Here is a 21839-nt window from a genome sequence, read left to right as displayed (position 1 = left end):
TCATGTACCCCTCGAAAACAAAAGCGAGTGTTGTGTCAGCCCAGCTGGCGTCAGCGAACAGGAGACGAGCGACTGAGTTCGATGGCAGAGAGGCAGCCAGATGACTCGTCCAATGTTTTCTCACAATCAGTGTAGTTAGACACCTAAAACTCGAGTCTCTTTTATACACGAAAGAAACATGGAATGCGTGCCGTTCACGTAAAGAAAAGTGCGACACGGGTGAACGCGTCCCTGAGATGCCAACATCTGTCGACTTAGAAGCTATAAAAGTCGAAGTCGCGTTCGTGCTTGCGCACGTGCGCCTTCCAGCCCTTCTCGAAATCCTTCGGCAGAATGACGTATCTGCACAAACACAAAACACGCTCGACTGTCTACGTGTCCTGGCCTGCCCCGGATATACAAGAGGCAAGATTTTCCTTCCAGATTTGCCAAATACTGCCCCCGGCACACGTCTCCGCAAGATGAAAGGCGTCTCCCCGGTGCGCATTTCCGCTTGCGTGGTCATGGCAACGGCTCAGACTGACACGGAAAACTTTTTTGTGGTTCGAAGCCAGCTCCGTTCTTTGCTTCCTTGCGTGTGCACTCTGGAAGCTGGCTAGTGTATGTAGAGCAACAGCAGAAGCGAGGCAATCATGGAACTCACCGGTTCTTCCGCACAGCTTGCATACCCGCCTCCTGGCAGATCGCCGCGATATCAGCTGCCGACACCTTCTCCGGTCTCGACACGTCTAGCAAAAGACAGGCAAAACCACACGCGACCTTATATGCGGGTACGTCGGTGCACACGATTGGAGATACGGATACGCACGCAACACAAGCATTTGCACAAGTATCCATATGCAGATATCTAGCTCCAGACAGAGTTCCATTCAAAAAGGTTCCTGTCTCTGTCTTGCCATCGATATCCATATGCATGGATGCAATCTACAAGTAAAGCGCATAAATGGGTGATTTCCCCTTTGTCTCGGCGTTCTTCCTTGTCGTCCGTGAGCACTGCTTATTTCTTGTTCCTCCGCAAGCTGGAGACCGCCCGGCAACGGGTCGCATACACGCCTACCCCGCCCTTCCCAGGAAACGCCATCGCCGCCTACACGCCGGAGGCCCTCAGTGTTTTTGCATGCAAACTGGGGTCACTGTCTTCACAAAGAAAACAGGACAACAGAGCGACTTACAGTCTTCGAGATCGACCTCATCAGAGAGATTCATCTTGGCTGTGATCGTTTGAAAAATTAAACGCCGTTGGCGCCTGTCCGGTAGAGGAAATTCGATTTTTCGGTCCAGGCGTCCAGGACGCAGGAGAGCCGGGTCCAGAGTGTCAGCGCGGTTTGTCGCCATAATCACCTGCAAAAAGAATCCAGAAACGAGGCGTGCCGACGCACAAACACGCACACGCATGCTAAATCGCCTGGCAATACACATGTAGGATGTATCTGGGAAAATATACACGCACAAACACAGAAACGGAGACAGATTAGCTTCGGTACCGGCTTGCGGCACAAATATACGTTGTCCGAGTACAAATGCAGTTTCCTAGATTCTCCTGTCTTGCCTCATCTTGGTCGCCTTGTTGACGTGATCGTGCGTTCCACTCTCACGTCTCTTCTCTCTCTGTCTGTCCTCTCACATGTCCGCCCCTTTTGGTTTTTCGTCTCGCGCACCCGCCCTCGCGTGACTTTCTCTGCCAGTCGACTCTGTTACCTTGACTGTAGTGGTTTGATCGAAGCCGTCCATTTGATTGAGAAGCTCCAGAAGGATGCGCTGCACTTCACGATCGGCTCCTGTCTGAGCATCGAAGCGCCTGCACGGAGAGACAGCGAGACGCACGGAAGTTTTCGAGCGAAATCGAACGAGCAATCCGAAGAGAAGCAATGAAAGGAAACGAGAGAAAACGCGAGAAAGAGAATCGTTGGGCGGAAGACAGATCCTCGACGCAGAGAGACGAAAGGCCCTCGAGAGAGGGGAGGGAAACAGGGAACGAACAGCAAGGCGCAATGTCAAGATCCGGAGACAGAAACCTAACTGGAACCCGAAGACGAGATAGCTCCAACACACAGGCAAAATGAGACGGTCGAACACGTACTTGGTTGCAATGGCGTCGACTTCATCGATGAAGACGATCGCAGGGGAATTCTCGCGCGCCTGAAAATCCGAAACCAGACAAAATCTGTTCCTCTTGCAGAAGCAAGACACTTCCCCGCCAGCCCCAGTCATTCCTCGTAGCACTACCCTGAAAAGGGATTCCGCGGAGTTTTGAGTTCAAGGACACTCACACGCCTCAGCAACTCCCTCACAGCAACACACACAGACACACGTGTCCAGGGCCCCCGCGAAATGCAACACGTCTCGCATACACATACACATATGCGATGTATGTACACGTAATGAACCCGAGACGCACATATATTGACGTCTTTATCCTCTTGCTCCTTTCCGCAGGTGTACGAAGAAAGTGGCGCAGACCCCTTTCTGAGCCTCACAAGTTCTTGGGTGCAGACGAGCTCCGTAAATGTCCCCTCAACCCGAGACATCATCGGCAAGGCCATATATATATATATATATATATATATATATATATATATGCGTATGTATATTTATGTATATATGTAGATGCGTATGTAAATTTATGTATATATATATATATATATATATGAGCACAGAGACAGTTCGCTGTCTCCAGTGTTGATAACGAGTCTGGACAGGTCTGTTTGTTTCGAGAGGAGACTTGGGGTGTCGCGCAGTTTCCCGCCTCACCAATCTGAAGACGTCGCGAACCATGCGCGGACCCTCTCCTAAATATTTTTGCACGAATTCGCTGCCGACAACGCGAATGAACGTCGCAGTTGTGTTGTTGGCCACAGCCTTGGCTAGCATGGTTTTGCCTGAATCACACAAAGGTGGAGATACACTGGACGGCGGGGGTCACGAGCAAGGACACGCAACAGAAGTGGACAAAGAAAGAAGAGAAAGCCCGCTTCCTCGGCAGCGGCTCTTCGTCCTCTGTTCTCCACTTGGAGAAGGGCATCTTCGCGCGGACGAAGGACACGCCGAGGACCGAGAAGTTGGCAATTTGCGAAGAGAGCTACGAGAACGCGAAGGAGCAAAGAGAGAGAGACAGGGAATGGCAGAAAGGAAATACCTGTTCCTGGAGGTCCATAGAGAAGGACACCAGTGGGCGGGTCAATGCCAATTTGCTGGTAGAGCTCCGGACACGTCAAAGGCAGCTCCACAGCTTCGCGGATTTCTTGCTTCTGGATGTCCATGCCTCCGATATCCTAAACACAACAGACATGTGGATAAAGGCGCGCTGAAGGCGATTCACCTGCAGGCATACCCTTGAACGCCGCCATATATATATATATATATATATACACGTGTACACATATGTGAACAAATACATGTAGATATATGCTTGTCGAAGTGCCCTTCCCTACGCGTACACTGGACGGTCCACACAGAGAGGTGCATGCATCTTAGGAGTAAGCGCCTAGACCGCTCGTCTTCCCTTCAAAGGACAGTAGGAAGGCGCACAACACCAACGCAGAGTCATATATATATATATATATATACTTATGCATGCGCATAATAATTGTATTTACTTCTCGTTGGTGCATGCATCGGGAGTGCCGACATGACGGGACTGTCTAGCCGTGTTTTTTAGTTCTGTTTTCCTTCCGGGGCACGCGAAGTGCCTCAGTGAGTTTCGAGACCCGCAGCACCATCCAGCGTCGTACCGCACAAGGCCCTCGATGGACAGAAAACGTAGATATTTACACCATACCTATTGAGAAAAAGCCCATTCATTTACGACGTTTTAAAGGTACACTTGCGCTTATATCCATGACGAAAGACATGGAAAGGAGAGAGGTACCGAAGAGACACAGGGAAACCACCCGAGAGACACTGTACAGACACCGGCTCTCACCGAATACGTGACATCGGGTTTTTCTTGCATTTGAAGCGTCTGGATCGTGGAGTCGGCCTCCGGAGGCAGAATGTCGACAACCGAGTGAGAGTGGCGGTGAAGGGCGACGCTGCATCCTGTCTTGAGGAGCTCTCTGCACGCACATCCACACGGAAACGGCGGACCGTTAGGCGCGTTATAGCCAACGTGCGGAAATAAAAACTCACGTGCATGCGCGAAGCTCCTACATAGAGCCACCTTTTTTTCGGTTCGAGGCAAATCGCACGATTATGCATCCGTCAAGAAGTGCAGCGCATGCATCGAAAGCTTGCATGAACACCCGGCGAAGCACATGCGGCGTACACATGCGTCCGTTTGTTGCGTATGGCCCAGAAATGTGCATGCACGCAATTCACATGGCGTTCACGCCGAAACACCGCAGAGGCGCCCCCAGAAAAAAAAAGGTTGTTTTGTGGAAGGAGACGAACCAGATGGTGCCGTCGCGAAAGCGAAAAGCAGAAATCCGAGCACAGCGACAATTTTCCCCCATGTTGTCCACACACATTCGCATACGCTCAGAAATTTATCTGTATATACACATGTATATATGAATATATATATATATATATATATAGGGCAGTTAGATATACAGGTGGGAATACCCATATATATATATATATATATATATATGAGATTGGAGAGATTCAGTTATACACGATCTTGAGGTCACATGCGTCTTTCTTGCCTGTTGAGGGTCGAGAGAATACGGACGACGTAGCTGCTTCCGGCAGTGCTGGCGACGATGCCTTCATTGGCGTTGATAAGTTCCATGAACTGCCCAATAACGAGAGGAACGCTCTGTATGCGTTTCAGCTCCTCTCGCGCGCGGTAGAATTCTCGCTTCAGGTTCTTCTGTTCGTCTTTGATATATTCTTCCTGTAAACGACAGGCACGCGCGACGCCTCTGCGATGTGCGAGTGACACGAAAAGTCGCAGGTTTGGGCCATCTGCGCTCTCTCAACTTGTCAAAAGTGTCAAACACACAGCTGCGCAGCTTTCTGCATCGACCCATGCATACATCCAAGTCTCTGTATCACCCTCTATTTGTCCCAGCGAGCACTGGGGGAGAGACAGACCGATCGCATCGATGGATCCGTCTCCGGGTGTACGTACGACTCTCCCGCCCACTGCTACGAGAGAGTCTCGTTCTTGGGAGAACCCCGGTTGGAGTTTCCTTTTTGTTGGCGTAATTTTTTCTCACTATAATTGCTAAAAGCTTTAATTTTTGTAAAAAAGGGTAATCTGGGAACCTCCTTGGCATAACATTAAATCCAAGTAGATGCATAGGTATGAAGATTAACATAATCCTAGCCCAGAATACAAGAAACGTGAATTAAAATACACACGAATACGAAAGAGGCAGCCCTCAACGGAATTCACGTCCCAAGCCTCTCTCTTCGCCCACGGAACACAGCCCACCCGGACGAACAGACAAAAAAGAGAAAGGAAAGGACAAGAAAGGGCGAGAAAAGTCAAAAAGAAAAGAGAGAGAGGACAGCAGATTGCTGGACTTCAGATTTGCAGCCGTTCTTCGAATTGCCCCGGCCGCTTGTGGGGGCGTCTTCTTCACCCGATGACTCCCAGGCGACATCAACAGCGACGCGAGTTACCTGGATGTTTAGGAATTCGAGTCTCTTCTGGAGAGCCTTCAGCTGCGCGTACAGGTCGCGACTGTGTTGGGCAGATTCGCCTGCCGCCAACTCCGCGGAGGACGGAGACGCCTCTGGAGGGCGCTGGAGCACGGTTGCCGAGCTCATCGTGGGAAAACGGAGAAAGGACAGAAGCGCAGACACGCGAAGCCGGCGAGAAATGAAGCAAGAGAGCGGGCGCACAACACCCTAGGGAGTATGCAGGAGCGGAAGAAAGGCAAGACGGCGAGAAGACGGGGAGAAGAAGGTGAGAGGAAGAGGAAGAAGAGACAAATGGAAGCAGTCCTTCCAAAGACACGGAAGGCTTGATCGAGGGACGCCTCGTGTCGGGAAAGAAAATGAAAATGGCGAAAGGCCTGGGCCTCTCGTGTCTAGAGTGTCCCTGCAGGTGTAACGAGTAGCGGGGCGAAAGCGGCGGAACCGGCCGGAGAAAGAGGAGATTCTTTCGTGGCGGTGGAAACCCTCGGCCTCCACCCTCCGCGGCTTTTCGGGAGTTTCAGATGCAGCCGCTTCCAAAGAAAATGCGCCCCGGACGGCCGCTTGTCTCGATGTATCGCTCGTGACACTGGAAATCAGGAAAAAAGAAGCAATGGAGAGAAATGGAAAGAGAAAGGAAAGGACAGAGAGAACGAGAAACAGGAGAGAGTAGCGAGACCGTAGCAGGACTTGTGCTCTTGTCTCTGGGAGAAACGAGCCGCCGCCGCGGAGTGAGGTGACTCTGTTGCGCGACAACGGACAAGAGAGACTCCAATTACATCGGAAAGAATGTGAAATGGCCGAGAGTGAAGTGCGAGGTGTCTGCAGCGAGAAAAACGCAACACGATGTGCAGGAAAACACGTGCAACACATCTCTTTCGCCGCCGCCCACCGCATGCAAACGCGGTTGCCTCAAAAAGGAAGACAAGCGATCGGTCAAACCCGCTGACGGCACTGTAGCCACAGACATGCGCTAAATGAAAGTGTCAACGAAACAATGCGTGTGCCATAAAAAACATCCGAAAACCAAGCTCTCTTTGGGAGAGAGACGCGGACCTGCAGGTCGACCGGCAGAAGCAAGACAAGCCAGGAGACGGGTGCTTAGACGGCGGGGGTTCCTATCGTCGGTGGTGAACAGGCGTGTGAGACTGGCGTTCTAGGCTGTCGAAGAACGAAGAGAAAGTTTGAAAGAAGAGAGAGAGGCACAGGAGAGAGCTCGTCTTTATGACTCAGAGTGACAGTGTGTCGGGGAGGGGAGAAGAGGCAGGGCGGTAGGGCCCGGGAGTACATACAGTGCCAGGTGTCTACACATACATATTTCGTATTCGCAGGAGAGAGGAAGAAGGGAAAAGAGACCGTTCTGGAAACGACGCGGCGAGTTGTTCGCGGCGAAGAAGAGAGAAAACGGAACTGCGGCGTACGAATGTCTTTACTCTGCGCGTCAGATGCGGCTAGCGGCTGTCTGGAGACACTGAGGCTTTGGCGTGAAGCGAGAGAAAACGGAGACCCGACTGGGCGGAGAAAACAGATTGTCTGAGACGAAACCGCAGAGCTTTCTGTCCTCACTAGACAGCGGCCTCCGCCCATTTGCGAATCAAGCAAAACACGGAAGGAGAGAAAGAGGCATAGAAGACCAAACGAGAGAGAGCTCGCCAGGAGATAGGTAGAGATAAAGGAGAGAAAGAGAACAAGAGAAGGGAGAGAAGGCCAGTCAAATGAAGAGGCGGAGGGCCGAAGGAGACGAAGTGAGCATAACCGAGACGAAAGGAAAGAAGTGTTGGTATGCTTATGCACACCTTCATTTCACTCCAGAAACATGTGGAATCCGACCTCGTCGTAAATGCTCCTGCCCATAAATATATCCATTATACTCATATATTCGTACATATCTACGTATATAGTTGATATATGCACAGGTTTATATATGCATCTGTAAATACAGCTGTGTGTAGGAGCTTTGTGTAGATGCACTCGTCGATGTGCGAGTACGGAGTGCAGAGGTTTGGGTATGGAGGTAGGCAACAAGAAATGGGAAGGCCTCTGCACGAAGAGAGAAAGTGGGTGTCTCTTGGTTTCCATTAACGCAGTTACCTATTCGATTCTCTTCGCTACTCCGTGGAAATGAAGAGCCTTCACTGGTTGTATTGATAAAAGAGTGATGAGTTCACCTAACCGACGCAATCCGGTTGCAGGGGAACAAAGCCCTTCAGGGGGGGGGGGGGAGGCGGGAAGAGTGGGGCGCGGCAGTTGCAGGTAAACAGCCGCCCCGGCTCTCTGTGTGTCGCTGTGAAGGCTGTGACCCTCCCTCGCCACCGCACTGTGTGACTCGCATGTTGTCTCTGCATGTCCCTCAAAGTTCCCGTCGCGTTTAAAAGCAGAGACGCGTTCGCGATGTGACTAAATATCCCTATGCGGGGGAGTGACGGGCACGGAAAAGTCGAAAAACTTTACAACCGCGCGGATGCGAGGAAAAGAGACGGAAGCAGAGAGAGGAAAGCGAAGAAGCGAGAGAAAGAAAAGGAAGCAAAAGGAGTCGAGCAACAGACAACGAAAGTAGCAGAAAAGACTGTTTGCGCGGCGACTGAAAAAGGAGCAGCGTCGTCTTACGTGAACGGCCCTGACATAGAGACGGCCGCGAGAGTTCAACTCCAAATGAGAAACACGAGGATCTCTCTGCCGCGAACAAGGGAACCCCCGGGACGGAATGGGAACCTGCAGACCCCTTTCTTCTCTTGTACACATTTCTGCTTCTCCTCACTCTGGCCTTTTCTCTAACAGAGAAGAGGGACGCCTCTCTCGTCCGCAAAACAGAACCGGTTTCTCGGTCCACACGCGAGCGCTCGTACATCCAATCGCCTCCCCACGCGCGGGTGTCCCAACCCCGTTCACCGGCGATTGAAAATCTCCCTGGCTCCCACCTGGTTCGCGGCGAGGACGGGCTAGGCCACATTTTCCCTCCTCTCCTGCGTTAGCGTAGACCTGGACCAAACCGGAAACGGGTCGCCTCTCCCCGCTCCGTACGTCTCTTGCTTTCTTTCTCTTTTTGGAAACCTGGGGTGCATATACAGCCGCCTTCCGACACACGAAAAGGGCCCGCCTCGTTTTCCCAGCCTTTTCCTGACCAGCAGATGCACAGACGGCGGGGGTTTAGAGAGCTGTGCCACGCTCCAGATTCTGGCGGATCTCCAGAGAGCTCTCACCGAAGGCCCTCTCGATTTTCTCGTTGTAGATCCTGTTCCTCTCGTTGATGTAAGTCACGTTGTCGCTTTCGTCGAAGACTCTTCTCCTGCTGAAGTTCTTGCGGCGTTTCTGCGCATTCTCGATGCTGTTGACCAGGCGGTCCTTGGCGGCTTCCGAGGCCTGGAAAGACACCCGAAAGAGTCTCACGAGACAGCGTAAAGGAGCGCAGGCGACAAGAGACAGAAAGGGACTTGCGGACCGAGACTCATAAAGCGCGAAGACTCCAGGGAAGACGAAGAAGCGAGAATGAAAACCGAGAGGAGACGGAAAAAACGAGGAGTTCGAGGAAGAGAGACAGAGAGAGATCGACAAACAGATGGCCGATCAACGCGAGACGCTCCGGAAGAACGAAGGAGAAAAGAAGAGCTCGAAGACGACAGCTGGGCGACTTTGAAACCGAGGAGACATTTAACGTGCACGTCCACCCTTCCTCTATCTAGCAATGGAGATGGGAGAATAAACAAAAAAGACTGCAACGGAGAACAGACCTTGAAATCAGAGGCGACAAGAGCTGAAGCAGGGTCGTAGAAAACGTCTCCAAGGGCCTCCTTCTGTTTTCGGTACTCCTCTTCCTTGAAAGAAACCTCGGCCAGCCTGTACCAACGTGCATGCATTCATCGTTCACACATGCATACACACACCCATCACTGCTAGAGGTATACATGTATACAAATACCTGTGTTTGTATATGTTTGTATGGGCGGATGCACTTCGCATACAGTCTGTGTACTTTTATTGACGTGTGAAGTATCTTCCAGGTGTGACGATACATCCCGATGGAGACAGATCGCGCGGCAGACATAGCAGACAGCCACGGTGAAAAGGCTCCAGGGATCTGACAAGAGGCGAGAGGCCGAAAGAGAGGGAGAGAGGAGGGAAATTAAAGGCGCGACCAGAACAGAAAGACGAGAGAATCTTGGGGACGTCGACCGCCTCCGAGGGTAGCGGACCTCGCCGTGTTCTCCCCTTGCCTCCCGAGACAGTCATGACAGGCCTTCTGCTTTCTGAGGATGTGCCTGCGATCTCTCACCGCTTTTTGTGGGCTCTGTATAAGGCGTCTTGGTTGAACACGTTCCAGCCGAAGGTCTTTTGCCCGCGCTTTTCTTCCTTGAGTTTTTTGTCTGCAACCAGCGCGGCGGCCTCGTTCATGTAGCCTCTCCGCAAGCGGGATTCCTCTGCGTCTTCGTCTTCGCTCTCGCCCTTCTTCTTCCCTTTGTCCTTCTTCTTGCTCTCGTCTTCCCCGTGCAGCTGCCTCAAGACCGAATGGACGAGAGCCTCTGCCTTCTTCTTCTCGTACTGAGGATCGTGCCAAATGCGCTTCTCCTCCAGAACCTAGAAAAACAAAGAGCAGCGGACAGAGAGAACAACCCTCCGGTGACCCGAGGCCGCGACAGAGAAATACAGAGGAAAGCAAGTGCCGACTCATGGTGGAGCTGAAGAAGGCGAGATGGTCTCTGAGCGCAGTTGTCTCTCTGGCCCATGCCGTCGTGGCCGGAACGCGCAAGACAACATCTAGACATGCGCCCAATATGAGACTGGCCTTTTATACCTGTGTATATGTATGCTTAGATACATATATATATATATGCGGCGAAAAGAAGAAAACGACGTACTTCCTTGTTGTTCAGTTTTCGTCCTTCATTGATTTTCATTCGCAGCGCAAGAACCCTTCGTTTTTGTTCCTCGTCGTCGGAATCTTCGTCCTTGCTGCCATCGCTCTCGTCACTGTCGTCTCCGTCCCCGAAAAGCATGACGTCGATCTCTTCTTGCCTCGCTGAGTCTCTGCCGCGTCGATTTGAAGACGTGTCCTCCTCTCCCTCGCTTCCTGTCTCTTCGTCCTCTCTCTCTTTGCCAGTTGCTTTGGCCCCGCTCGCGCTTGCCTTCGCCGCAGGCCCCGCCTTCTCCGAGTCGCTCTCGTCCTCCGCGAGGGCTTCCTCTTTTCTGTCGTCCACCAACAAACCTGCGTACTTGTCCTTCAACTCGTGCGCCGCCTCCTGCTGGATTTGCTTCAACAAGGCTTCGCCTTTGAACAAGGCGCTCTTCAGATAGCGTTGCTTCTTGCGCTTCAGCCGCTGTCGCCTCCGACGGTGCTCAGCTGTCTCGTTCTCGCTGCTGCCGCTGCTGCTGCTCCCGTCGGTGTCGCTATCTGCAGGCGAGACAAAGAGCCGGCGCGCAGAGGCAACGCGTGAGAGAGGCAGCTGGGCCGCAGAAGAAGACGGAAAGAGCGAAGAGAGAACGCGACAAAGACAGACGGACCCCGAGAAGAAGCTGCGCGTCGGCGACTGCGAAAAAAGGGAGATTACCTACCGAACAAACTCGGAGGCGGCGACACCGACAGAGCAAGGGAGACGAGCAAAACAGAAGGGAGAGGCACGGAGATAGGCGGACGGAGCGAAAGGAGAGGCACGGAGACAGGCGGACGGAGCGAAGGGAGAGGCACGGAGACAGGCGGACGGAGCGAAGGGAGAGGCACGGAGACAGGGGGAAAAAAGGCGCGAGACTCACCGACGATCTTATGGGCTTCCTCCTGCTTCTTCAGTTGTTCCTTCACATGCTTTTCCATCATGTCGTTAAGCTGCATACGCGTCGTACTCATTGCGTCCAGGCGCCTGACAGCGACGCCCATTTCACCGCATCCTTGCGAACAAAAAACGCGAAAGCCGAGACGAGAGGGACAATCGAAAAAAGAACACACACAAAGAAGAACGCACAAGAAGACTGAAAGACCTGTCGTTTTCTGTCTCTCCGGTGCGAGTCGGGAACTCTCTTGTTTCACCCTTGTTTCTCCGTTCGCGGTCTTCTCCCCTCTCTTCTTCTCGCCGTTTCCTCCATGTGTGGACGCGTCCAAGCCCACACGACCCCCTCGGCCCGAGACATTCGAAATCTTCTTGCGCCTCCTCTTTTCGCCGTTTCCCTTCCTCTTTCTTTTGTTTTTTCTCCGCTCACCCGCAACCACGACGGGAACTTTCGGCTTTCCAGTCTTCGGGTCTGTCGGCACGAGTTGCATCGCTCGCAACAGCTCCATGCCGTCGATCAACTGTCCAATGACGACGTGTCTGTTGTCCAAGGATGAAGCCTTCTTCAGCGTGATGTAGAACTGGCTGCCGTTCGTGTGCCGGCCGTTGTTCGCCATCGCCAAGCAACCTAAACATGGGAGAGAGTCGAGGGAGAACACACATGAGAGACGTGCACAGCCGCGGCGGAGCCTGCTCCTAAGCGCTTCTCGCGACAGCGCACGGACCGAAGAAAACAGGGGAAAAGAGAAAAGAAGCAAGAGGACAGAAGTGACCGCAGTGTGGCAGTAGGGGGCTGTCCTTCAGGGTCCAAAAGCAAGGTACAGAGACACGCAGACGAGACGGAGAAGAAACGAACGGCGAGGAAGCTGTTTTTAGGAAAAGAAAAAAGAAAACAATCTGTTCAGTTCAACAGAGCATCTCCTGTGGCGCAGGGTCACCTTTTCCCCGAACCTCTTTTCTCATCTTCTCGAGAACCCATACACACCCTTACCAGCTGTTCAAATGTGTTATGGCCTTCACTCACATTGTCAGGTACACACTGGCATACACGTTGACTTGCCTGCGCGTCTGTAGCCTACACGCGTAGATGGGGCATGCAGACACAACGAAACATTCGGTGTGACCTCCTTGGGTTTTGCGGTCTCTCGACAACACCGTTTCTACATGCTGGAATGCGAGCAGAGCGAGGGGAGTCTCTGAGTGTCAGGCGCCGGGGCGCTTACCAGCTTGCGCGTGTCGGCGAACGAAGTTCTCATCTCGAAACGTTCCTCCCCAGACGCACTCGCCGCCAGTGCCGTCGTCATTCTGGATGTCTCCACCCTGGATGAGGACGCCTGGGACCACTCTGAAGAAAGAAGTCCCCAAGTAGTGCAGGGGTTTGCCAGTGCGCCCGGACAGGCCGTACTCGCCAGTGCAGAGGCCTCGGAAGTTCTCAGCTGCTTTGGGGGTGATATCCGTGAAGAGCTCGAAGACGAGCCTCCCCCCCGCTTTGTTTCCGATGCTAATATCGAGGTATACAGTAGCCTTTCCCATCTTGCATGGTCAGTGCGGCGAAGGAGACAGAGACTGGAGACACCCGCTGTCGGAGCCGGGCTGAGGCGAGCGAGAGGCGAAATACGAGGTGCACGAGAAGGACGAAAGAGAGCCCATGACCCGAGAAGGCAGACGCACGAGCAGGGATGTGCAGAACGAGGGGACGGAACAGAAGGGGCCGCCGTGAGAGGGTCGGCGCGAGCGAGAGGAGCGACGCTGGAGTCTGAAAATCTACAAAAAAAACGGCAGGAAAGCGTTTCTCGAAAGTGCTCGAAAAGGCGTCCGCAGCAAAACAATGTGGGAGATTGGCCGGCCCGCTCGACGCACGGAGACAGGACAGCAGCTGACCAACAAAGGAGGCCGTGTCAATTTTCAAGCGACAGAACGGCACGCCGAGATGGGTGGAGAGTCCACCCAACGAAAATCCGACGAGAAGGCGTCGAAGAGAGAAATGGTGGTGTGAATTTTAGGGGAGAGAAAGGGCAGGAAGCCGAGGTGAAGCGGCTCCACGAGGAAGAGGTGAGAGTGTACTCTAAAAACGACGAAAGACAACCGAGTGCGAAGGGAAATGCGCATTTACACAAGTCAAAAATGGACTCATTCTGGGCGAGCCATGGTTGTGCCACAAAGACAGACAGACGAAGTGGAGTTCGGCATCACCCACGGACAAGAAACAACGTAGCTGCCAGTACGAGTAGAGGAAGACGAGTCACGACAGCGTGCTGAACCAGAGAAGAAGCGAGACAAACGAGTGAAAACGGAGCCTAAGGACACCTGGTAGACCGCAGAAAACCTAGTCACGACCAGGCAGAAGTACCTGTGGAAACGAAAAAGAGTGACAGCTTGAGGCAGAGCAGAGAAGGACAAAAAGCTGCGTACCAGTCCCTGGCAGTTGACAGCGCAGGCAACGGGAGCTCGCTCAGTTTCTCGCGATTCAGCTCAGACGCAACGGTTCGAACAAGCACAGAAAAGCATGGATCTGTAAGGATCTTTTCGGACTGGGATGTGAGTCAGTTAGCGAAAACGCTGCACTGCCAGATGCAGAAGGCCGGAACGGAAAGACGAGGCCGGACCGTCGCCATTTCCCCACGTGCCCAGGACGACCAGTGGAGGAAAACGGGACACTCTCCGTAGTCGTCCACGACGAAACGGAAGTGCATCTCTCCGCGCGGTGACAGAAAATACGGGCGGGAAAAGGTGACAACCTTAGAAAAAGGACCGCAAAAAAACCAGAGGAAGGGAACAGCAGCCAGCTCCTGTCAGTTCGTTTTTCTTGGGAAAAACCGCGTCCGGTTGACGGGCTGCTTCGCTGCTTTCCTAGAGAAACAAAGGGTCTTTTGCGAAAGTCTTGTGACAAGAATCACCGTGAGGAGAGGAGAAAAAAAGGCCAAGTCAACATTCGGTTGTCCAATAGGAACCGAGGGCAATGCATGTCTTCCTCACTGAATATACCCAGCACATGCAGTCCCAGTACAACCAGACGAAAGCGGATGTTGCATTCGGTCACGCCGTATCTGCCACGCTATTCAACCAGGAAAACGGCCACGGCACGTCTGGTCAGAACCGTAATCCATGCATTTGAAATCCGCTTTTCAGCGAGGAACGTTCCTGCAACTGAGGAACGTTGACTGAGAGCAGCAGTGCTCCGTGGACGAGTGGGGGCCTCATAACTCCCATAGATCGAAGCCGTGCACTACCAAGTTCCAAGGTACCGTAATTTCCGTCATCGTAGTGTTTCGCAGTCTTACTTCAATCTATTGTGTGCTTTGCCCTCAACAAAGTTTGCACAGCTTGGGCTATCTTCTTTACTCAGGTTGCAATTTGCCGTATCTGACAGGTGGAATTACGGCACCGCGAGAGTCAGCACCGGCGGCTTCCAGCGTGGCCAACGCTTCACTACGACAGCAAGTTTCGATGAATGCCAAGTGTTCGACAGCGCGAATAGGCAAGGACAGTTTAAATGCTCTGCAGTAGCAACGCATCTCTGGAAGGGGGCACCAGATGTGCGGCATTCGGTGGCATACCGCGAACCGTACCCGAAGCGTCGTCGTCGGTCCCGAGTGTTACGATATTTGAAGATGTGTGATAACCCTCCTAGAGGTTCTCTGCTGAGAGGAAATCTTGTTGACATGAATGATAACAAACCACCGGTATTACGCCCACGAACGTGTCTACGTTAGACGCTAACCTTTGACGCGTTTCCACTCCGCGTAAGAGCACGATACAGATCCGCGCGCAGGCTTGGGGTGAGGAGCAATTCGCTCAAATAGAATGAACGTGGGTGTGTCGGATGAAAAAACCGGCAAAAGGAATACAGTTCCACTTACACGTTTTCCCGAAACAGGCCATAGCAACTGTTACTCGACACATGCTACCCAGTGCCTTTTTTTTATAAGTGACTGTTCATAGAAGCCGGCACGGGATGACCCATGTTGTGACGCGGCCTGCTTATACAGCAAAGAAGTACGCTGCCCACCCCACTGTGGGAAGTTTATGAAAAACTTCGCCGCCTTTTTCGAGAGAGTTCGAGAGAGAATCGCCTCAACGAACATGAACCAGCACAAATCATGACTTCTGAAAGTTTTTGTTCACGCCACGGATATCTGGAGTCGAACGGTCGCAGATATCGGCGAGCGTTATTTGCGCAGTAGCTCCAGATGCACCTAAACTTCCAGCCTCTCCAAAACCGCTATTGAACTTGGTCGAGGGCGTGTCTACAGTCGATGGCCCGCCATGCGCGTGAACGCCCGTGAAGGTCGTTTTGTCGTCATAGAAACGGACGGCATCTGTTTTAGTACCCGAGAATGATGGCCCCGCTGAAGAACACAGCTGCTGAATAATCTCGTCCACGGGTTTCTTCTTGCGTGCCGCGATCTCTTCCACGACCTTCTCGAAGTCGTCGGCCGTCAGGCGCTTTGCGCCCTGTTGAGAGAACACATTGAAACGGCACACCAGACGCACGAGCATAATCGAATAATTGTTCACGTCTCTCAAGAGGACAACTCCACAAATGAGAACCAGACAACCGGGACGGGACTCATCAGCGCTGTAACCTATCTCAGGGCAGCCTATCTGAAGTTGAACCTCATCGCACAAAAGTCTGAACATGCTGGAAGCCTACCCTTGCCTTGCATTTGGTGAAAATCAGATCAATGTCAGTTGCTGTTGTTTGCTTGTCGATCATGCCGGTTTCCTTGCACAATTTGACAAGGGTACGGCTATCCATATCACCCTTTCCTTGGGTGTAGCTTTGGAAAACGCTGGCCAGACTCATTTTGCCTGAGGGACGCGCAAGAAACGTACCACCGCATTAAGCCAAATGCCACAGAAACCGGTTCGAAACTCCCTTAACTTCCCACACTAGGCCATACTGGGCACCATACGGATGAAACAGCCGTCGAAAAAAAGGATATACCCTCTCGAATACGAGAGTGTCTGTTCAAAATTGATCCCTCTTTCGATAAATGACCCGGCTGTGTTGGCAGCCTCGCCCGACCGCTTTCGGCAAAAGGCATATCTGCATCCGCAGTAGCCATAAAAATTCGAAAATCGGTGATTCCATGGGGGCGCTTGGATCTGCGACACCCTCGACTCTCTCCTCTGCACAGACGCTAGTAAAAGCGTTTGGCTATTGAAGCGGCGACATGTGGGTCAGCCGCCCCGAACAACGCCTTGCTAGGTCTCTCTACCACAGCTGACACTTTCCTCAGAGTCCATGTGCATCCGAATGCCGCAGATTCACCCTCGCATAAAAGAAATTGAAACGGGATGTGGAGCCAGGTGTCAAGTGTCAGAAAACTCACGCCCCTCTGTGGACACAAAGCGGACGCCATTTTAGTTCCTGCGGTATGCATACCCGCATTCACTTACCTCTGCGCAATGACGAACGGAGCTACGATGCATGAACTACGAAGGATGCCAAAAAATTATCGAGTAAAAGCAGGTTTCACTGCATTCGTTGAGACGCGCAGAACGCCGCTTCTTTTGAGGGGGTCACTTGGCGGCTTCGATGCAGCTCCGGCAAACGCATGCAGCTAGTTCTTGGTCGTTTCCGTGACCGGAATCACATGGATAAAGCAGCCGCTGCGGGATAGCTAGGCGTACCGTTTACGTACCGTGCAGCTCGGTCAGGGGTTTAAGCAACCACAAAAAAGTTGAGTCTGCCCGTAAACATCATTCGCTGAGGCACTCAGCTAGGCCACTGCGTGTCTTTCTGCGTTTCGCGTTGCCGAGGTAGACCTCTTTCGACATTTAGAACCGCAAAACTGTCTGAAACACTGTACCGGATGCACGCTGCTCTGTTCACAGCTGCTCCCCAATAGCCCATTGTTGAAAACTGTAAAGGCTTTTGAGAGCAAACGGCCTAGGCTATCGCCTCGTATCTGATGAGCTGCCCTCGGATATGTCACCGGCAGAAAACGCATTGCGCTGACTACGGCCGAGAGGTACTGTGTGCCAATGCCGCCCGAGTCCCCCCTCCCGGTTCAGGATTTCGGCGGAACTGTGCAGTATTTGGGGGTATTATCACTTCGAGGAACACTGGTAGCAATGCTACCTTAGTGCCAAAACTTAGGCAGGGAGTGGATCTGCCCGTGAATGCTCAAGAGACTTCGCCTTATCACACCGCCCTCGGCTGCCCTGGGGGAGGCGGCGCGCGCGTGTGGGTTTCGGATGGCAAGCGAACACAGAAGAAATTTTAGTATATGCGTTCCGGAAAGCCACCTGCGTGTTTACCATGAGCCGTAAAATCTCACAGCCATGCTCGACGTGGCCTTCCGAATGCGTCCTGTCACGCTTGAAAGGACGCGGTGGTCTACGTGTGAGATACGGCGTTCGGGAACTGAGGCATTGTGCTTCGGTTGCCACGTGGGAGCAATCGACACGAAACGAAGAGCTTGTGTTTAGGATGCAGTTTCCCACCGAAGAAAAAGCTAAGAGGATGACTGTGTCCTTGCGGGGGTGAGAGAGAAATGCCGCGCGCATGTAACACCGGGAGAGGCTACGCGCGGTCAAATGCGTACGCAGCACGTGACCGGCAACTCCTGCGCTGAGGTGGAAGGAGGGGCCACATTGCAACTGAACACTGCAGACACCTCGCTCCTTGCTGTGGAAATGTGTAACCTCTCAAGCTGCCTCCCGCGTTTATTCCTCTTTCACTACCATCGTGCACACGTGGCGGCACGACACAACTTTAGAAACGGATTCGAAGCATCTAGACGAAATGTTTTACCCCGGAAGCATACCGGAAGGGCTGTTTACTTTGAGCCAAGAACAGAGAGATACGTGAAAACGTAGCAAGGGAGGGCGAGAGGTAAAGTGTCGATACTGCGGCACGCAAAGTCCACGACACCAACCTCACGTGGGGGACGCCTGCGGAATGTGGAGGCCGCAGGGCACCCCAGGCCGATCCCGGTTGTATCTGACTGCAACATATCGTAGCCGAATGTGATATGCATATAGGTACATGTATGTAGATTTAGATGTATATGTGCAATCTGTATGCTCAAGACCTCTCTCGTCACGAGTACACAGTGTGCAGTAGAGGGGTCTACCCAAATGTGCGTGAGGCAATTCGCTTCAGCTCGGAGCTGGATACACAGTGGGGGCGAAAAGTAGGGTTCCGATACTAGACAAATCTACGTAGGCGGTCAAGGCTATGGATGGTCAAAAGCCATCGTACAACTGTGGAGAAGAAGGAAAGATCCTGGGTGTTTAACGCGTATTAAGATCCTGGGTGTTTAACGCGTATTAAGCCGAATGACGCATAACTCGGGCAGTCACAGCCGAGCTGCATATATTTTTGGCAGACGCCATTCCGAGTCGTTCTGGCCGAAAAGTCGACAGAAGTTTTAGGAAATGCCAGATGATAAACGACCCATACAACCGAATAAACATTGTGTGTTGCGGACGACACTGATCGCATCAGTCGTGCCGTCAACAGGGCCGTTGAAGGGGCTGCTGAAGTATCGGGTTCAGTGAACGATATCTGGTTCCCGATTTTCTCCTTCACTGGCCTAGAGGATTGCTTGTGGTGGACTATTTTGCGCAAAGAGAAAACCAGAAATTTACATTACAAACAACGTGGGATTGTCAACACATCAGTTTACAAAAATGCCGGTTCTCCGGTCGTCTGAATATATATGGTGGCTGCTGCGCTGTATATTCGAAGAGTTGGCTCTCGTTGTCTGTGATCCCTGACCGGGGTATATGATACCTTTCGGGGTCGCAGGTCGGAACCTTTTTGTTGCTCCTCTTTGTTCTCTCTCTGGACAACGCCCGAATTCGTCCTACTGTTCATGCTCAGCTTCTTCATTGAACATCCGGTGGGGATTTGCGATTCCCAGTGAGGCGGCGAAGGAGTCTTGCCCTTCGCGCCAGGGTATTTCTTCCGCAACCTTGCCTGCTGGTCCAACTTGTAGTTTTCACGTTTTCGTGTTTGTCGGGCTGACGCACGACAGTTTAGCCCTTCAACACGCGTTTCTTCTTCATTTTCTGAGGACAGGGCCGCACACGGTGTCGTCACCATTATCCTCTCACGACTCGGGAGCGACAACAATTCGTCCTGCGTTTCTCTCCTTCGAAACCGGATTTTTCTCGGGAACTCTTTCGGGGAAACCGAAGAGAGGAGAGTGGATATGGTGTAGGTTCTTTCCAATTTGAATATTGGAGACAGCATCCGTCTTCACACGAAAATGGCGGCAGTCGCGCGTCAGTTGTTCCTTTCTTTCCCAGGCATGCGGCCAGTTGGCGCTGCCACAGCACCTCTCTTCAGTCGGTCCAAGTTTCCGTCTTGTCCCGGCCTGCCGGCTTCCGCGGTCCGTCGTTTCTTCTCTTCATCGTCGTTGGCACCATGTTCGGCTTCGGTATTCGCACAGCGAGCAACGTCGTCTGTTCCAGGAGTTAACGCCGCGCTTTCTCAGCAGACGCGCGGCATGAGCAGCCACGAGGAGTATCCTCCGGAGCTGACTCGAGGCGCGAAAGACTCGCTGAACATCCCCGTAGGAGGAGAAGGTCTCTACGCACGCGGTACTGGCGCCGGTTCCCCCATGCTCTTTGTTATGCAGTGGGATCGCCCTACATGGCAGCCAGTATGGGAAGATGAACACCAAGTCATTCCCAGGGACGGTTTCGGGTACGCCGCATGACGAAATTGGGTGTGGTATCGAGTCTTTCTGGGGAAAAGGTTTAAAGATTGGAAGGGGAAAAGACGTGTTTCTCTTCCTGAGGCATTCGTTGCTGGGAGGGATGTGAGGGCAGGCGGTGTAAAATAGACAGTTCTGGTACGATGGGGACGAGAGACAACGCGATGGTGGTGGAGCACAGGTTCACACTCGATACCGGACACGGATCGAACAGCCGCACACTGCCTACATGAGTAAGCGTCGCTGTGCTCTGCCGGTGCACCGAGATGTTTCATCTGCGTCAAGAGTCCGTTTCTCTGTTGTTACGCTGCAGTGTGCCAGCCCAGATTCCTCCCGAGGTGTCTCAGCACTTCAAGCACGTTTACTACGTGCCTCCTCAGTTCTTCCCTTTCCTCAAGAAACTCGCCGACGACACTCCATCGCTGCAGCCGTTCATGTACAAACTGATCAAGGGCGACTTTACGTACGACGACTATGAGGAAATGTTCTACAAATTCGCCAAGCCATTGAAGATCTACCGAAACCAGATACCGATGCCCTACCGAACTCCCGAGGAAGTGGCACGCGAAGAGGAAGTTGCTTGGGAAGGCGCGTGGCTGTCCTACAGACAAAAAGTCCTCTCATGTGAGTTCCAGTTCTCCCTCGTCTGCTTTGAAATTTTCACCTACCATCCATGAGGATATCTACTACTTTCCTCTTCACTGCCCATCCGATCCTAGGGTAGTCTTCTGCAGTCTTCTCAGACAAACCTCACCCACGTAGTCGTATCTAACTGCCTGAGCCTCAAAACCAGTCCAGTGACCTAGACAGTCGTAGAGATCCCTCGCCAGGTTGCTGCAGGCAACAAGACACTCAGTTCGCCTTCTTGTATCGTCTTTTTGCGTGATCAGTCTCTTTTTCCTGCCACGCGTCTGCACGCAATCGTGGGGCATGACTGGCATCAAGAGACTATTTGAGACAATTCGGCATTGCCCATGGTTGTGTTTCGCTGATGTGAATCGCAGACACCCCGCGAGGGTCACGCTCCTCTCGTGCAGGGGTTTGCTTCTTCATCGAGTTATGTGTGTGGTATTTCGATCTCGTTTTCAGCGTACAACACGGCGATGTTCTTCAGAGAGTACCTGTTCGGCGCTTTGATCGGCGTCTACTGCGCTTTTCTCTTCCTGGACCAGCACCGTCAATATCGCGTCGATATGAAGCTGTTTTACCTCGAGGCCCCAGAAAACAAAGTAAATTGGGTTGTGCCTAGGGGTGACCTCGTTTAAAGTCAGAGCCCGATACTTGTGGCCGTACACCGATGGACGATGAAATGTGGATGCAGTGACAAACGGAAAACGGGGATCGATGAATTTTTGGCATCCTTCCCTGTCGCGTGGTCCGCCAGAGCATCAACTGCCCTCGCAGGTGCACGCGCGTAGGGACAGCCGACGCCATGCGAAAAAGAGAAACGGTTTGTGAGAGTGCTTGCGAGCAGGCTCGGGCGCAGTGCTCCGCCAAATCTGTTCTGGCGGGGAAGTTGACGAGGCACGCAGCACCTCTGCTCACTGTATTGCCATCCATTTGGATTGACCGGCCAGTCGAGTATTGTCCATGAACCCCTGTTCATTGTGAGTAACGTCCAGGCATTCCGGACTGCGAACGTGCCAATGAAATTTTCTGTGCTACAATTCCGGTGGAAACTACGCGCCTTGTGCAGTGAACTGTTCCAGAAGCGGGGAGCGGGAAAAACAGCAGGTCGCCGATGTGTTCTCAGCAGCTGACAGAGGAAAGAACGCCGAGAGTAGAAAACTACATACCAGAGAGATTCGTAGGTGTGCGGCAG

The 21839-nt window shown here is 52.6% G+C and overlaps 4 protein-coding genes across 4 annotated transcripts; 1 reads left to right on the top strand and 3 right to left on the bottom strand.

The window, feature by feature from the left end:
- Positions 1 to 254: 254 nt before the first annotated feature.
- NCLIV_030650 (putative 26S protease regulatory subunit 6b) lies at positions 255 to 5718 on the bottom strand (the record flags this gene model as incomplete). The annotated part of the gene is made up of 10 exons (XM_003883261.1): positions 255 to 342; positions 644 to 728; positions 1173 to 1341; positions 1699 to 1798; positions 2081 to 2139; positions 2752 to 2879; positions 3137 to 3272; positions 3923 to 4055; positions 4632 to 4837; positions 5572 to 5718. The coding sequence occupies 10 exons, from the start codon at positions 5716 to 5718 to the stop codon at positions 255 to 257; spliced, it is 1251 nt and encodes a 416-aa protein (XP_003883310.1).
- Positions 5719 to 8733: 3015 nt separating this feature from the next.
- On the bottom strand, positions 8734 to 12875 carry NCLIV_0306 (peptidyl-prolyl cis-trans isomerase, cyclophylin protein; the record flags this gene model as incomplete). Its single annotated transcript, XM_003883260.1, has 8 exons — positions 8734 to 8946; positions 9315 to 9420; positions 9857 to 10158; positions 10440 to 11024; positions 11083 to 11108; positions 11332 to 11463; positions 11773 to 11970; positions 12566 to 12875. 8 exons carry the CDS (start codon positions 12873 to 12875, stop codon positions 8734 to 8736), a joined length of 1872 nt encoding a protein of 623 aa, XP_003883309.1.
- A 2565-nt stretch (positions 12876 to 15440) lies between these two features.
- Positions 15441 to 16149, bottom strand: NCLIV_030630 (p25-alpha family protein, related; the record flags this gene model as incomplete). The annotated part of the gene is made up of 2 exons (XM_003883259.1): positions 15441 to 15797; positions 15997 to 16149. The coding sequence occupies 2 exons, from the start codon at positions 16147 to 16149 to the stop codon at positions 15441 to 15443; spliced, it is 510 nt and encodes a 169-aa protein (XP_003883308.1).
- Positions 16150 to 19807: 3658 nt separating this feature from the next.
- On the top strand, positions 19808 to 21282 carry NCLIV_030620 (conserved hypothetical protein; the record flags this gene model as incomplete). The annotated part of the gene is made up of 3 exons (XM_003883258.1): positions 19808 to 20007; positions 20331 to 20641; positions 21107 to 21282. 3 exons carry the CDS (start codon positions 19808 to 19810, stop codon positions 21280 to 21282), a joined length of 687 nt encoding a protein of 228 aa, XP_003883307.1.
- Positions 21283 to 21839: the final 557 nt, after the last annotated feature.

The sequence above is a fragment of the Neospora caninum genome, chromosome VIII (assembly GCF_000208865.1).
Source record: "Neospora caninum Liverpool complete genome, chromosome VIII".
In the NCBI taxonomy this organism is placed as follows: domain Eukaryota; phylum Apicomplexa; class Conoidasida; order Eucoccidiorida; family Sarcocystidae; genus Neospora; species Neospora caninum.
The sequence above is the reverse complement of the archived record's forward strand: the minus strand, read 5'-3'. Positions and strand labels throughout refer to the sequence as shown.